At 38.5% G+C, this 17,430-nt stretch overlaps 1 protein-coding gene across 1 annotated transcript in view; it reads left to right on the top strand.

Moving 5' to 3' along the window:
• Positions 1-16,994, top strand: part of LOC125486425 (transcription factor E2-alpha-like) — a 64,566-nt gene extending 47,572 nt beyond the window's left edge. The window contains exons 6-9 of the mRNA XM_048613865.1: positions 8,134-8,201; positions 10,246-10,381; positions 11,724-11,773; positions 16,932-16,994. Coding sequence (XP_048469822.1) covers positions 8,134-8,201; positions 10,246-10,381; positions 11,724-11,773; positions 16,932-16,979 — 302 coding nt within the window. The 3' untranslated portion in view covers positions 16,980-16,994. The remainder of the gene's footprint in view (positions 1-8,133; positions 8,202-10,245; positions 10,382-11,723; positions 11,774-16,931) is intronic.
• The last annotated feature ends 436 nt before the right edge of the window (positions 16,995-17,430 follow it).

Below are 17,430 nucleotides of genomic sequence, written 5' to 3'. Positions count from 1 at the left end.
AATAAATACAATTGTCTTGAAGGAGGATAGAGTTTTAAAGAGGCTTAGGAAAGGAACTTCAGAGATTCAGGCCTCAGCAGCTGAAGTTACCAATGATGAGTTTGAGTGTTCAAGAATCCCAGGATTAGAGAGCATATTGAGGCAGTTAAGAGATTGTAATCCATAATTTGAATAATGGAATTCAAAACTGAAAGGACAGAAGAAATGGCAGATAGTGAACAAGCAAGAGGCCCACGCGGGTAGTCGTACAGCACGGAAACAGACCCTTCAGTCCAATGTTCCCAATCGAACTAGTCTATCTTGCCTGTGTTTGGCCCATATCCATCTAAACCTTTCCTAGTCATGTCTTTTAAGTATTGTAGATGTACTTGCATCCACCAGTTCATGGCACATATGAGCCACTCTGCTTTTTTTCCTTTTAAAAAAAAAGTTGCCCCTCATGTTCTTTTTAAATCTTTCTCCTCTCCTCTTAAAAGTATGCCCCCTAATTTTGAACTCCCCATCATAGGGTAAAGGACCATTGCTATTCATCTTATCTGTGCCCCACAATGCTCAAACATCATGTGGAGGAGTAGGAAAGAAAATCACCTATAAATGCAGTAGATCTAAAATCAACACAAGAAAGAATGGAAGATCTACAAATTGTGAAAGAGAACGGATAAATTTGTCCACACCTGCTCAAACTCTGCCACTGCTGTACCTCTGACAGTATTTCTGTATCAGTTGGATTGTTGACACCCTGTTTGTGGTTAGACGGAGTTCTCGTGTTCTATTCTGCACATCCTTTTTATTTTATTTCCTCTGTCTACTGTTGGGGTCCCCACCTTTTAGATATCTTTTTAAATACTAATTTGTGTTTTCCAGCATTGTCAGGGATGTTTTGTTAGGTTGAACAGAGATATAAGTTTGCACTGAATGTATTAATATAATTGAATATTATCATATAAGAACAATTTAGACACTTGAACATTTCAAGTAGTAATGCATGAACTCTGTAGCTTGATGAATGAGAATTCTTAATCTTAACCCAATTCTGCTGTGACCAGTAAGAAATATTACACTGCTATACACACTTCAACAAATTCTGCAGTCCCACCATTTGGTCTGCGCACTATTCTTTTACTGGGCTAAGTGGCTTCATTGGAGGCTCAAGTGCCTGAGCAGGACAACCCAGTGTAATGTGGTTTCTAACCTGGCATGTTCAACTTTCATTGCAACTTGAAAAAGAAGCTGCTTCCTAAGCTTGTGCTGTTTTTGAGGTTAGGCCTGTTGGAACTAGATTTCATTCCCTATGGCAGTAAAAGATGGAAAATAATAGTTGCATTTCAATGATAATTACTTGATGTATGCAAGTGTGTAGTATTATTTACTGGAAAGTTTTGCATTACTGCACATGGGTAAGAATTCTTTGTCATGGATGTTTCTAATGTGTAGCATATCCCCTATAGATGAGAACTGCAGCAATCGGAGTAATTTCCCACATTAAAATGTATAATAAATTGACTGGATTAATTTCCAAGTGTCTTTCTGGGATCTTCATATAATTTGGCTTTATTGCTTTGGATTTTAAATTGGTACAGATAGTTCTTTTCTAACTCGATAGTTGTGTTCTTGAGCGACCTCAGTCTATAGAAAATTGAGTTGTAGAAAACTGCCATAGAAAATCACGTTATAGGGAAATCGCTACACCTCTGCAGCAGAAAGTTCATGTTATTCAAACAGTGTCCACTATTCATCAATTGCATTATAGACAATTCGCGTTAATAAAACACGTGTTATAGCAGAACTATCTGTATTCTAGTTTTAAATTATCGTATGCTTTTACAACTTTAAACATTATAAATGTGTTATACAGTTATGTTAAAATCACTCGAATCTTATGCCAGGTTTAAAATTCAAGATGGTTTGCCTAAAGTATGATTAATGGTGAGTGCTTAAAATTGGTCACAAAAGGGGCAGTCATGGTTCTGGCTGAAAGGGGATTTTTTTTGTGTGGTTTTAGATGAGGACTCTAACTAAATTGTTAAATTTCAAGTATTAAACATGGGGATAGTGCATTTTTTTTTAAAAATAACTTTATAAAGGTCATCTATTACTTATGATGAAATTGATTCAGTGGGATCATTGTTGCATTGCTGTCTTTGATGCGTAGTAGAATATATAAACTAGAGCATATTTTAGTGAGGACAAAAATGAATGAATGTGAACTGATCAGTTCGAAGTTAGGAAGAGTATGACAAAAGGTCTGCATGCATCTACATTCACTGTATGTAGGCCATGAAAGTGGTGTTTTTTTTTGTCGTTGGAGTATTCATTGAATAGCATGTTTGCCTCAAATTTAAAACTAAAGTGTCTCATCTGGTTTACATATCACGGAAATGTTCTACACAGCATCATTAAGCCGTGGTTCCTCTTGCAATACCCAACAAAATTGTTACTCATCAGTTTTGTCCTAATCATGTGGTGCAGAAGAGAAGCTAATCTTTATTTGGTGACACACCCATTGGTGTTGGAAGGGAAGAGAAAGAGAAACTAATTATATGAAGAAAGAATTTGCTGTAGGAAGCTCAAAGCTTTATCAAATTGTCTAACATAATCTTGGGATGCATTACCTTTTTCTCTACATTCATTGACTTAATTCAGTTCTTTAATTATTGAAGTCTAACTGAAGTTGATTTTAAACTGAGTACAATGAAAAATACAATAATCCCTTGCCTCTTAGTTTTGCTCATTAGTGTAGCAAACTCTTTTGTAACTCTACCTTGTGAAAGTTGACCTTAACTGCACTCTGAAGGTAGTAACAATGAGCATGCAATAAATGCAAATCTTTGTCAGTAATGTTTAAAATGTTGGCAATAACAACAACTTTACTTGGTGGATAAATGCAAGACCAGAGTATGTTAATTTGACATTGGAAGGAATCTTTGAAACAATATTCTAAAACCCAACCAAGCAGAAATTTGAGTCATTCATTCCTTTTCTCTCTCAAAGCTTTCAATGTTGAAAAGTTTAAAATCATCAAAATATTTTCTTTTTTAAAAAAAATAGGTAGAATCTTCGCAGGAACTCAATGATATGGACATTGACAACAAAGTTAGGAGAATCGTGTGAACTAAGGGAATTCCTGATCAAGTTTAAGAATTCCTGCTTTCTAACAAAGTGTGTTGGGTGACAAGCCAAAACTTATGCTAGTGAGTGGCAAGACACGTATTAGCATGTGTTAGCATCCTCATTGTTATGTGACCTTGCATCTTTGATATGCAATTTACCATTCTCCCACCTGCCAGATAGCAATTAGACAGTGATAACACGGTGTAGAGCTGGATGAACACAGCAGGCCAAGCAGCATCAGACGAGCTGGAAGACTGACGTTTTGGACCTAGACCCTCCTTCAGAAAGGTCAAAGATGCAAGGTCACATAACAGTGAGGATGCTAACACATGCTAATACGTGTCTTGCCTCTCACTAGCAAAAGTTTTGGCTTGTCATCCAACACTTTGGAAAGCAGGAAGTCTCTTAGTTCACACGATTCTCCTAACTTTGTTGTCAATGTCCACATCATTGAGTTCCTGTGAAGATTCTATCCATTTTCTGAAGAAGGGTCTAGGCCTGAAACGTCAGCCTTCCTGCTCCTCTGATGCTGCTTGGCCTGCTGTGTTCATCCAGCTCTATACCTTGTTATCTCTGTTTCTCCAGCATCTGCAATTCCTACTATCTCTGAAGCAATTAGACAGTGACTGCTTCCAACATAAAAGTTTTTGAGCAGTAACCTGGTGACTGTCAGCTCACTACTTGCTCCTGCAGCTCTCATCTTGGGCATCAGGCACCAGAATCTTGGATCACAGGGGTTGCAAACAATGGACTACCCATGGACTGTCTACCAGGCCGCTATTAGCAAGGCAAGGTGCTAATTTCCTTTTGTGTCTGGGGCACTTGATAGGCAACTGTGGACTGAAAGCTCTTGACCAAGTGAATCTGTAGGCTTCAAAGATGGTGGTGGCACCAGGAATCCCATTAACTCCCAGTAAGGGCATGATGCATAAGTTTATTAGGCACAGTTGGGAGGATAGTGTAAGAAAACCCAGCAGGAAACTGTCTGTCTGTGAAAACTACCAAAATTAACACTCGGGGCTGAACTTTACCAGAAAATTAGCTACATCTAATAGTTGGAGCTGCATCATACTTTGATGTACCAAGTAAACATTGTTTAATCGATTTATAGTAGCCGAATCATTGCTGCTAGTCATATTTGTCATACATTCTGAAACTTTTGAATCTTGCATGCTGTTCAAAAATCTTTGTAGTGATTGCATTTCCATTTAAAGGAGGTAGTAATTACTTTAATTAGTTTGAAAACTGAATAAGTGAAAGGTGTATTTTTCATTTTAGCAAACCAATGCATTTAGCAATTCCTATATAAACATTGCCTGTACTTGCCATGGCTGGAAATGTGCTTTTGTGCATAGTGGGTGACTTTGTGGTACAGTGGTAGTGGTCTAATGCTGAGCCAAGAGATCCAGGTTCAAGTCCCATCTGCTCCTGAGGCGTGTCGTAAAATGTCTGACCAAGCTGATTAAGAGGTCTTTTACTTATTGCTGGGCTGTCTGTCATGTATAGATGGCCCCTCCTGCTCTATGCACCTGACAAAGAGGGGCATTCTGGCTCAGTAGCTCACCTGTCATGCCTTGAAAATCTTGAGGTTAAATGTTAAGGAATTCACTGTTGTCCTGACTCTTCTGTCTCACCAACTGGTGCTTCAACTTGCTGTAATTTCATCTTGAACGTGATTGTTAAAAATAAACCTCCATTCACAACTTGTCACAACCTCATGATGGCCAAAATTATTAAGTCAATTGTCAGTTTCAGATGCATACATATTTACCACAAACTTTGTAAAACATGTTTAGTCATTTTAGTCTAAAGATGGTGATGAAGCTGTTCTTTTCATCTTAATATATTATGAGAGATGTTGAATTAAATATATTGTAGTGATCATTGATATACAACGTAGCGAGTCATCTGCTTTTGCACAGGACAAAGATAAGTGAGTATTTCAGTCCAAAAATTTTCATTTAAAATGATTTAGTCACATAGTCCTTAAACTTGGAAATGCTTGGATATCCTATTTGATTGAGTTCATCTGCTGAAATACCTTAGTGAGAGCATTTTGTATTGTCTGAGTGCTTAACTACGATGTTAAAATGTTGCACAACACTTCACACTGTAGGTTACCTTTGGAAACTACTGGATATAGCTGTGGCTCGGTGGTAGCAGTCTGCTTCTGAGATGTTTTGGGACTTGAGTCCCACTTCTGAGACCAGAGCATAGAATTTGTGCTGAGTGCTACCCTGTTAGGGATGCCATTGTTAGGATGAAATAGTAAACCAAGGTGTTGGCTGCTCTTTCAGGTGCAGTTAAAAGATTTCATTGTACTGTTTGGAAGAATGGCAAATTTTCAGTTGCCCTGACCAGTACTTTTTGTTCAATCAATGTCACTAAAGAGGGAAAACAGATTAACTGTACTTAGCTCACTGCTGTTTTTAGAACCTTCCTGTGCATAGATTGGCTGCTTTATTTTCTACATTATGGCAATGGTTGTGCTTTAAAGTACCTAAGAATAAACTGCTTCAGGACATCCTGTGGTGAGAAAATGCACCTCACACTTGCAAGTCTCTGATTTGCTAGTTATGGGAGAGAAATTGGTCAGAGTACCGAAGGAACATCTCTTGATCCTGTTGCAGTATTCAGATAGTTTAAAATTTTCAAATGTGGTCGATGTTTAATATCTCATTTGAACAGTGAAACCTCTGATAGTGCAGAACTCTTAATGCCGCATTGGAGTATTGACATTGCTTAAGGGTTCAAGTCCTGATTGGAACTTGATTTTGCACTTTCTGACCAAGGGCTCAGTCAAATAAACTATGCGTGTAATGGTGGCAACTAATGTTGGTGAGGCACTAAAAGACACTGCAGTCTCTTTTAATGCCTAGTTTGAGGTGGGGCTAAATTTTAGGTAATTTTAATAGAATTATGGAGCTTTTGATCTTGAACTAGGAGCAATTAGCTCTTTACCTCCCCTTGGTTACTAGTTTTCAGATTTCTGCTGAACACAAATTGCATTTCAGAAGCTGTTATAGGAGAATGATGTAAACATCTATAAGCATGATACAGTGTCTGGTACAATTGATACAATTTGTAATAAATTTAAATTTGTGTGAGATAAAACAAAAACTCTTGTCGACCAGTATGCATAAAAAGTTGCAGTAATATTTAACACCTGGGTTACTTAAAGACAACAATAATGTAATAATTTGCTAAGTTTTTTTTTCATTTTTTATATAAATTAACCTTGTTATCTTACTATGATAGCAAATGGGTTGTCTTTTGTAATTTGACTAGATTGCAAATATATTCTGGAGTGAGGGGGTTAGGTTAGTTGTGTGCAGTCATCATTAACTTTATTTAATCAATGTGGAAATTATGTAATTACTCAACACTGCACAAATCATAGTTATGTCCTGTTATCTGGGTGGGAATTGCACCCTTGATGCCAGGACGGAGTTGTGAACATGCATACATAAACGTTCCAGTTCCACAGGTCAGTTTTTGTTTTGAAGTGCTTTGAATGTAGGAGGGAGTATCCAAAGACATTAAGACTGTATCTGCAATTACAAAATGCCCAGGTGAAGTACGCTGCCTAAGCACTTTTAAACTAGACTTCCCACAGTTCTAGTGTTGAATTCCAGTGTGTCAAGTCCGCGTCTTTTGAGCTAGTTTACCTGGAAAAGTCTTAACCGGATGACCGAGCTGGCTTGTTTTTGTTCAGACGTTTCGTCACCATGCTAGGTAACCTCATCAGTGAGGCGACTGCTTGGAATTTATACTGTCCTGTCCGTTATGGTGAGTAGTGTCATTTCCAGTTTTATTTTCCTGCGCAGGAAAGAGGAAGAGCACCTATACAAAATCTTTGCTATGAGCGGATATTCCCGCAACTTCATCCGCAGGTGCCTACTAAATAGGCAACAATAAGAGGATACAGTACGCCCTAACATGCTGGCCACACTACCCTACATCAAGAACATTATCCGAACAGCCAACCAGACTCCTATGACCACTAGGAATCTTGGTAGCCCACAGCCACTCCACGACAAACACTTACAAGGATTAAAGACCCCATTCCCACAACATGCAGAAACAACGTGGTTTACAAAATACCACGCAATGACTGCCACAAACATTACATTGGACAGACAGGAATGAAACTAGCCATCAGAATATATGAACATCAACTAGCAGCAAAACAATGCAATAAACTCTCCTTTTTATATCACTACACTCTGCCAATGAAGGCCATCAGTTCAACTGGGACGATGTAACTATAGTAGCCCAAGTGAAACATTGACATGCATGGGAATTCCTAGAAGCATGGTTCTCAACCCATAATGTAATCAGCAAACATATAGAATTGGACCCCATATACAAAGCCATACAGAACAAAACCAGAAATGACACTACTCACCATAACGGACCAGACAGTATAAATTCCAAGCAAAGTAGAACAACAGCATCTCCTTATCGGAAGCCTTGCTGATGATGTTACCCAGCATGATGAAACGTCTGAACGAAAACAAGCCAGCTCAGCAAGCAAGTCAACAACCTCCCGCACAACCCGAGCTACCAGTCTTCGCTAAAATCTTAACCAGATGAGTTCCAGAATTGTGCTGCTGTTATTTCTTTGCACTAAAGTACAGCAGTATTAAAGTTGGATATGGCTTCTAAAAATAGTGATGTAAGTAGATCTTGACCGTCGGCTAGAAAAAGCCCAGGCCGTTCTAGACACTTGAACATGCTGAAATGGTTAATTGTGAAACTGGGCTTTGCATACAAGTTTTCAATTTGGCTTAAAGGCCAATACGTGAATGCCCAATTGGCACAACTACATGCAAAGAGAGGTATTCTACTTATGTATTCCTGGCATACATAGGGGAAACTTCACAACCTTATGATTGTGGGACTGAATACACGATTTTCAGATAAAAGCTCCTGTTGTGTAAATAACTGCTGAATTGGGAAATATTACTGTAGTGCTTAATGATCAAATGGATACTTAGGTGCCACTTTTTTTTAATACAGTCAAAAACACTGAGAGAGTTCCTTTCCCACCATTTGGAAGAGATTCCGCCATGCCAGGTTTAAATCAGGTAGGTGGACTTCTGTATAATTTAAGTTTCCTTTCTTAGCCCAGGTTGTTCTACTTCATCTGCAATTGTTAACAAACTTCATTTTGTCCAGGCACAGATTTGACATGGTTGAAAATAAGAAATTTGTTTAAATATATTCAAATTAATGGTAAAAGCTTAGAGTTAAATTTTAATTTTCATAATTCTTCCAAAATTCTTACTAGTATGTTAAGTAGCTAAGCATATTTGCTGAAAGTTTTTGCACTGATTAATTAACCTAGTGACAAGTTTGAGCTTTTCATGATAGTAATCTTTTACATTTAGGTTAGTGATTTTTTTTTTTCTTTGGTACGGGTTCATCCCCATGGATACCACTGCCTGGGAAAGATGATTATATGGACTGTTTTCAACCTGTCTTTTTGGTTTTTCAGACTACGTGCTGTACACCACTGGATTTTTCTTAAATCTTGCTATTTATGGTCAGAAACTGGTTTAAATATTTGGTTGGAAAATCCGGATTGGCATTGAATTTTTAAATGATTTCTTGTTCAAATCTTATTAGTTAAAATAACTGCTAAACTGATAGTTAAGTTTGAGGCCACTCTCAAATAAGTAAAGTTTTAGTGACTAATTTTGTTATTTCTTTAGAATTTCATCTGCGGCAGATATAAGTAGGACATGAGTAAAATGGTACACATGCTGAAAATTTGATTTTAAAAACTGGAAATATTCAGCAGTTTGGGCAGCATCTGGAGAGAGTTGATGTTTCAGGTCAATGATTTTTCATCAGAACAGCTTACCAACATGTCTGACGTCCACACTAGTGCCTCAGGCAGATGACTTTACAGAGGAAATGGTTTTAATCCGGTATGCTTCAAATGGCTGGCTTGAGCTTCCAATTAAATTAGCCTCGGAACAATAGAGAAAGAAAATCCAGTTGCTTTTCTCATGCAGCCCATTTAACAGAGATGCACTTTTTTCATTTCCATTTGGTTGTAACAGTTATTACTGGCTAAATTATCAATCTGTGCTATTTACTCTGAAAACTCTAACAAAAAAGTTCATTCCTTCTAAAGAAGGGTCACTGGACCCGAAAAGTTAACTCTGCTTTGTCTTCGCAGATACTGCCAGACCTAAGTTTTTTTCCAGTAATTTGCTTTTGTTTCTGATTTCCAGCATCTGCAATTCTTTTTGCGGATTTTTTGTTAAAGAAGTTCTTGTAATTGCTGAGAATTTACTTACTGAACTCAGTAGTTCAGAGGAGTAACTACTGTGTTCTCAAAGACCAAATGGATTTGGAATTATCAATCGAAAATATAATTGGTACAGTCAGCCTTTTCATTTTTTATAACTTATTGTATAGTTCCAAAACTTAGTGGTGGGATACTTCTTGAATAATTTCCTTTTGGGTGTGACGTAAATTTTGAGACCTCAAACGGTAGAAGGAACAAGTTGTGCTTACGTGTTCATTTTTAATTACTGTTGCTGAATTCCATCTCTCCTTCCCCACCCCGATCCCCAGCACCCCACCCTTGCATTTCTCTTCTATCAGAATTTACAGATCACTTGCCTGTTACTGTAAGATTGATCTTTGAGAAATGCTTTAGATATTTTGTATTAACATCAACGTTGTGAATGAACATCAGAGTCTTAAATCTTATTTCATCAGGTCATTTAAGAGACCAGTAACTACATCCTGTATTTCATTTGCCACTGCTTCCAGTGGCTTGAAGAGAGAGTGTATCATTTGTGGTTTATTTTCTGTGCAACTATATAGTTTTAACCATCAACGGTTTATTCCATTGAATTATTAAGGTGTATTTGGAAAGTTTTTTTAATTACTTTTTATTTTACGGTTTATTCATTGACTGGAGTTATCATGTAGCCTCATTGGCATTGTGGATTTTTTAGTTCAATTTAACGGTTATCTTTTTTGCAATGTTTGGTAAACAAAAATGCAACGAGCGTTTGCACCAATTTAACAATACTGTGGAATTCAGCTGTAGTTGTGCAGTAGTCAGCCAAGAAGCTGTGAAATCATAAAAGCACTTATTATCTGTGGCAGGGAAGTTTTCTGAATTCTGAAATGGGAATGGCCAATTCAGGAGCAATATCGCCAACTGGAGTCAAACCAGGATCTCAGTATTACCCCTACACCAGCAATCCTCGAAGACGACCCGTGCAAGAAGCAAGTAATTTAGGTAAATGTCACATAGCTATACTCTATTATAGTAAGCAGTATTAACCATTTATTGTCTAATCATTTCTATAATTCTTACTTTAAATGTCACTTCCAATCCTTATTAAAGTAAATAGTTGACATATTTGAGAAAGGAATATACTTTCTTGATCTGTGGTTATAAGTGGGAAAGCTGTTTTGACTGTTTGGGTACGCTCGTTCTGATCACCTTTATATCTTCCCTATTCTTTGGGTCCACAAACGTATGTTACATGGCTGTCCATTTGTCTATGTTGCTGTCTATGGCTTTCTCTCTTTCTTTCTCAAGTTTTCTTTTCTGCTCTCTAATTGCCTTACTCTGAATTTCTTATTTTTGATGCTGGACATGGCATTTGTTAATGAAGCTAACTTGCCTTTCAGTATAGGTCCCTTGGCTGAAAGCCTAGGACTGCAATCCCCAATGTGAGTCTTTTTCAATGCAAAGTGGGTGGCATTGTTTCCAGTCTGTGTTCAAACATTTTAAAAAATCAGTCATCAGGAATGCTTTGGTGTGGCAAGGAAAGCAGCAAACACAGGACCCAGTAGAGACTCTGCTAAACAGAGAACCAGAAGAGGAGGTGGTAGGAAAGTACCTGATCCTGAGAGAGAAGCTCATCAGAAACCCAGTAGAAGTGAAGATTGCAGGCAAAGGAGTTAAGAAAGAAGCTCCAGGCATGGGTCAGCACACCACATTACTGTTGAAGTAAGACTGTTAAAAAGCCACAAGAGAGATCAGAAGGAGCTTGGGTTGGTTTGGAATGCAGACTTGGAACACCAGATTAATTACAGGAAGTGTGCAGATATTCACACGTTCCAAGTTGGTGGGAGTTCAGAAGCAAGATCTTCAAGAATGAAGAGTAGAAATCCCTCTGGATGAAGACTGAGTGTTAACAAGATTGTTGTAACTCGATTTCTGATGTCTGGATCATTTACTCACAAATGCATGGGATCAGTCTAGGTTGCATATGCCATTAAATGTGCAGGGTATTGTTTGACTATGCTGTGTCTGTTAATTCATGTTTGCTTCATATTTAATTTTGAATGTTGAGTATGAAATCAATATTGAATTGTTTTACTTTATTGACTTGAGATAGTAACGTTTGTGCTTTTTGTTTTAAGCCTGTTGAATCTTGTGGCTTTATTGTGTTCATCAGATTTGAGATTCCCAAACTTCATCTTTTTAAACAAAAAAGTTACACATTCTCAACAGGTCATACCTTTTGTGTGTCTGGTCCAAGATTAAAAACAATAAGAGTAATTAATTTTAATTCCATTTGTTTATTAGCTTTCTAACTTTAGATGTTAATCCATATTTCCCTCTCCAGAATCCCAACCCAAAAAAGTACGAAAGGTACCTCCTGGCCTTCCATCTTCGGTAAGCATTTTGTTTCCTGATAATGTAAATTTTAGTAAAATTAGCTGAAGGTATCTTGACTAATTTATAAATAAGATTATTTCTCTGTCAGCTTGTTCAACACTAGTACCAGATAAGCAGAAAAATCCTCTAGCTGTGTATCAGGAGGAACGAAGCCATTGTCTTCACTCTCCACCACAAACTCTGTTCCCTAGTTTTGATACCAGCCTTAACTGTGACTACCATCTTAAGGCTGGAAAATGTTTTTAAACAAGCTTAGTGTCATTTGAATCTGAGATGAGCTTCCAACCATACATCTGTTTATCACTATGATCGCCCTCTACAGTAATATCGCACCCCTGCCTCCGTTGCTGTTGTATTGGAAATCTCACCCATGCTTTTAGTACCTCCTTCCTGACTGGCCTGGTGACTTCAGTCTTGTGTAAACTTAGGACCAGCCAAAAGCTGGTTTTCCCTTTTGCTCTAATTGTACCACATTTCATTGATCATTATAATTACTGACATACATTGGCCCTGGTTAGTTAATGTTTCAAACCTCCACCACCACCATCTGATTTGTGACCCTCTGAGATATCTGCATTACTCAGTTTCTATCTCTTCAATGTAATGCCCCCACCCCTCCGTCCTGATTATTAGTTGCTTCACTGTGCACTGCCTTTAGTGGCTTTAATTCCTTTCCGAAACTTCTCCAACCCTGTTTCTTCCTTTCCTCCTTTAAGATGTTCCTCAAACTTTTGGTCATTCCTCTGATATCTTGTGGCATTGTCACAGTTTTCTGAAGATGCTTCTGAGTGTGCTCTCAGAATGCTTAGTATGAATGCAAGCTGCAGTCAGTTGTTCAACATTTTGTTGGGTTGCTAAGAATACAAAACTTAATAGTTATGTGAAGTGTTTTTTCTTTTTGTATGTTTATTGTCAGAACCTCTTATCCTGAATGCATCATAGCTCTTGCTTCCTGAATTAAAGAATCAGTTGTTAAAATGTCATTACAATGTCTGCAAGCAGAAACCATTTAGAGCAGCCTGCATGAATAGTATTGTTTGACTTGAGATGCATTAGTAAGCTTAGGCTGCTCTCCATGTGATGATTATGGCTGGACTCTAAAATTGACAATCTTCAATGTGTGGATGTACCTACTAGAGAAGGAGCAATACTTGTCCTTCTTTTGAGAAATAAAGCAGGGTGTCAGGGGAGCACTTTGGGGCAAGTGATCATAGTTTTGTTGGTTTTAAAATAGTTATGAAAAAGGATGGAACTGATCATAAAGTTGAAGTTCTAAATGTAAGACCAATTTTAATAGTATTAGACAAGAACTTTCAAAAGTTGATTGGCAGAGGGTGTTCACAAGTAAAGGGACGGTTGGGAAGTGGTTGGGGGGGGCTTCAAAAATGAGGTGATGAGAGTTCAGAGACATTATGTTCCTATTAGTGTGAGGGGAAAGGCTGGTATGTGTAGGGAATATTGGATAACTAGACAAATTGAGGCTCTGGTCAAGAAGAACGAGGAGGCATATATCAGGTATGGACAGCTGGGATCGAGTGAATCCCTAGAAGGGTATAAGGACAGGAGGAGTATACTCGAGTGAAATCAGGAGGGCAAAAAGGCGGCATGAGGTATCTTTTTGACAAATCGAGGTAAGGAGAATCTGGAGAGATTCTATAAATAAATTAAGGGTAAAAGAGTAACTAGGAGAGAACAGGACCCCTTTGAAAATCAGCGTGGCCGTCTGTGTGGAACCACAGAAGATGGATGAGATACTAAACAAATATTTTGTCAGTATTTACTGTGGAGAAGGACATGGGAGCTAGGGAAATAAATAGTGAAGTCTTGAAAAGAGTTCACATCACAGAAGAAGGGGTGGAGGTCTTAAAACGCATAAAGGTAGATAAATCCCTGGGATCTGACGAGAAATTTGTGGGAAGCTAGGAAAGAGATTGCTGGGTCCCTTGCTGAGGTATTTGTATCCTCAATAGCCACGGGTGAGATGCCAGAAGACTGGAGGTTGGCTAACGTGTACCATTATTTAAGAAAGGCCAGGGAGCTACAGTCTGGTGAGCCTTGCGCGAGCAGTGGCTAAGTTGTTGGAGGGGATTCTGAAGGACAGGATTTACATGTATTTGGAAAGGCAAAGACTGATTTAGGAAAGTCAGCATAGCTTTGTGCATGGGAAAATATGTTTCACTAACTTGATTGTCTACCATTCTCTTCATCTATCTTTGTCACCTCTTCAAACAACTCATTGTTTATATGGACTTAAGCAAAGCGTTTGACAAGGTTCTGCATGGTAGACTGTTAGTGAGGTTAGATCACGTGGAATCCAAGGGGAACTAGCCAATTGGATATAAAATTGGTTTGAAGGTAGGAGCAGGGTGGTGGTGGAGGGTTGTTTTTCGGACTGGAGGCCTGTGACTAGTGGTGTGCCACAAGCATCCATGCTGGATCCACTGCTTTTCGTAATTTATGTAAGATGATTTGCACGTGCATATCGGAGGTATGGTTAGTAAGGTCACAGATGACACCAAATTAGGTGGTGTACTGGAGAATGAAGATTTATCTCTGAATACAACAGGACCTTGATCAGATGGGTGAATGTTCTAAGGATTGACAGATGGAGTTTAATGTAGATAAATGTGAGGTGTTGCATTTTGGTAAGGCAAGCCAGGACAGGACTTACACAGTTAATAGTAGAGTCCTAGGAAGAGTTGCCGAACAGAGACCCAGGGGTGCAGGTGCTAGTTCCTTGAAAGTAGAGTCGAAGGTAAATGGGGGATGAAGAAGGCATTTGGCACGCTTGCCTTTGTTCAGCATATTAAGTATAGGAGTTGGGATGTCATGTTGCAATTGTACAGGACATTGGTTAGGCCACTTTTGGGATACGGTGTACAATTCTGATTGATTGCCCTTCGATAGGAAGGATGTTGCTAAACTTGAGGGTGCAGAAAAGATTTACAAAGATGTTGCTGGGACTGGAGAGTTTGAGCTGTAGGGAGATGCTGAGTAGGCAGGGGCTATTTTCCCTGGAGCATTGGAGGCTGAGGGGGTGACCTCATAGAGGTTAATAAGATCATGAGGGGCATGGATAGGGTGAAGAGCCAAAGTTGTTTCCCTAGAATGGGGGAATCCAAAATTAGAGGTTATAGGTTTAAGGTGAGAGGAGAAAAAGGACCTGATGGGTAACATTTTCGTGCAGATGGTGGTGTGTGTATGGAACGAGCTGCCAGAGGAAGTGGTGGAGACAGCTACAGTTACAACATTTTAAAAAGCACCTGGAATGGGTATATGAATAGGAAGGGTTTAGAGGGATATGGGCCAAATGTTAGCAAATGGGACTAGGTCAGATTGGGATGTCTGATCAGCATGGAGGAGTTGGGATGAAGGGTCTATTTCCACGCTGTATGACTCCAACTCTTAAGTCACAGATGGTTGTTTTCAAAGTGAGCAAGCTCGTACTGATATAGTCTGGTACTTTCTGAAGGTTGTGTCAGATCTTCAACAAAAAAAGTATTCAACTAATTGTTCCACCTTTTCCTCATAGCCCTGCAACAGTTTCCCTTTGAAATATTTCTCCAACTGCCTTCTGAAACAATTGTTGAATCTGTTTCTGTTATTCAGTGTGACAATGCATTCTAAATCAAATGCATTATTGAATTTTGGAGGAGAAGATACTGGGAATTCTTGATGAATTAAGATAGATGGCCACTTCTTAGTGTAAGATATGCATTGGGGTACGTGTTTATTAAAACTCTACTACCCTGAAGTGTGGTTATTCAAGTGCACTCTTGGGAGCTTAACTGCTGATAGCAGCATTAGCAGTTTGACTCTGGAGGCTGAGACTACAACCGATTTATGATGGGTATGTGTCTCAGGGGACAAGTAAAGTTTTTTTTTATATGCTTGTTTACATGCCCTTGGGCATGTTGAAACTAGAATTCAATATGCTGAGTAAAACAATTATGCTTCTAGGCCACCTTACATTTTACGTATACAGAGCATGCTTGTAATTCAACACAATGAGTCAGAAACTCTGTATTCTGAAATGATAAGGCCATGATGGAAGATGTCAACATGGAGGATAATGGGAATTGGTAGGTAAGACCAACTCCAAACTCATTCGGGCAGGTGTTTTAAATGAATAAATTGGTAGGTATTATCATAGAATGGTAATAGTCTTGGGACTAATGATTCAGTGGATCAGAATTCGAATCGCACATTGTAGTTCATGTTAAAGTAATTGGCACAAGAACTGGAATTTTTTTTAAAAATTCACTAATGCATTTGATTTAGAATGCATTGTCACACTGAATAACAGAAACAGATTCAACAATTGTTTCAGAAGGCAGTTGGAGAAATATTTCAAAGGGAAACTGTTGCAGGGCTATGAGGAAAAGGTGGAACTATTAGTTGAATACTTTTTCTGTTGAAGATCTGATACAAACCTTCTATTCTGGGCATTCCGTGCCACAAGAAAGTGCTCCTAAAAAACTTTCATCATACTGCTGCTTTTCAATCTTAAGGAATTTATCAGTCATACTGAAACATTGTAAAGGAAATTATTTGTAGCCTTTGATTGTTAGACCCCAACAGAATAGCATACAGTGACAATGCGCAATATCTTTAGTCTGGACAATATTGATTTTGGTTTTTTTCCCAACCATCCCCAACCATTAAGCCAGTAGTCACTTATCTTTGTCACTGTCTTAGTTGCCAATTGCTTTCACCTTACTTGCATAGAAGTCGTCTTTTTCTTTAAATTCTGCCTGCTTCTTGTCTCTTATCCTCATTGGAGGGTAGAGTCTGCTAAGCAAATTCCAATCGCTCCAATTCAACTTGGTTCATTAAACTGTTAATTAGAATATGTTACTCTGTGAAAAGTGCATACACAGATTTCTTATCATCTGATTCTTTTAAACATAATTGCTGTGAATCTTCATGAACAAAACATTTTGGTATGGTAAGTGCTCTACTTGAAACAAAATCGTGCTTTTCGTGGGTAATAGTAGTAATTTATGGTTACATGTATTCATGAAAATACAGTAAAATATTTAGAAATTTCCATAAGCTGGCACCATTTTAATTACATAAATTAAAAGAAAGAAATCGTACAAAATTAGGACAAATTACATTTCTTGTTCCATACATGACTTCTTGATTTCCTAAGTGGCGACGGGACACCGCCACACTCTACAGCCGCCAAACCATTCCCTGAGGACGCAACATCCAAGGGGGAAGCATGCTAAAGCTGCTACTGACCAGACCCAGAATGTTACCTTTGCCAAAGCCACCTCATCGCCAATACTCCAGCCGCAGCCATAGCCAGGAGACTGTCCCAACTTTCAAGGGCCAGGGCCGTCTCAACTTCTGAGAACTAACTGTCCAAATTAACTCCCGAGGACTGAGAGGTTATTCATTCTACTGCCATCATAGACACTGCAAACGCATCAGAGGAAAAGAACGAATCCCAATTCATTGTTGGTTGCTCAAGCCGCAGCCACCGTGGCCACAAGGAATGGACCTGATCTGGTGCTCGGTAGTTCCTGCAACCTCTTTTCACTATCGTAGCTGCAAAAAGAAGAAAAAACGAATTTGATTCAAAAGTTAAATGAAGAAAAATAATTTTTTTTTTCAGTTATGCGCTTGGTCTTGCGAGAGGGAGCAGA

This window comes from Rhincodon typus, chromosome 29 (genome assembly GCF_021869965.1).
Source record: "Rhincodon typus isolate 14 chromosome 29, sRhiTyp1.1, whole genome shotgun sequence".
NCBI lineage: Eukaryota > Metazoa > Chordata > Chondrichthyes > Orectolobiformes > Rhincodontidae > Rhincodon > Rhincodon typus.
Note: the sequence above shows the minus strand (reverse complement) of the source record. Positions and strands in the feature narration are given on the sequence as shown.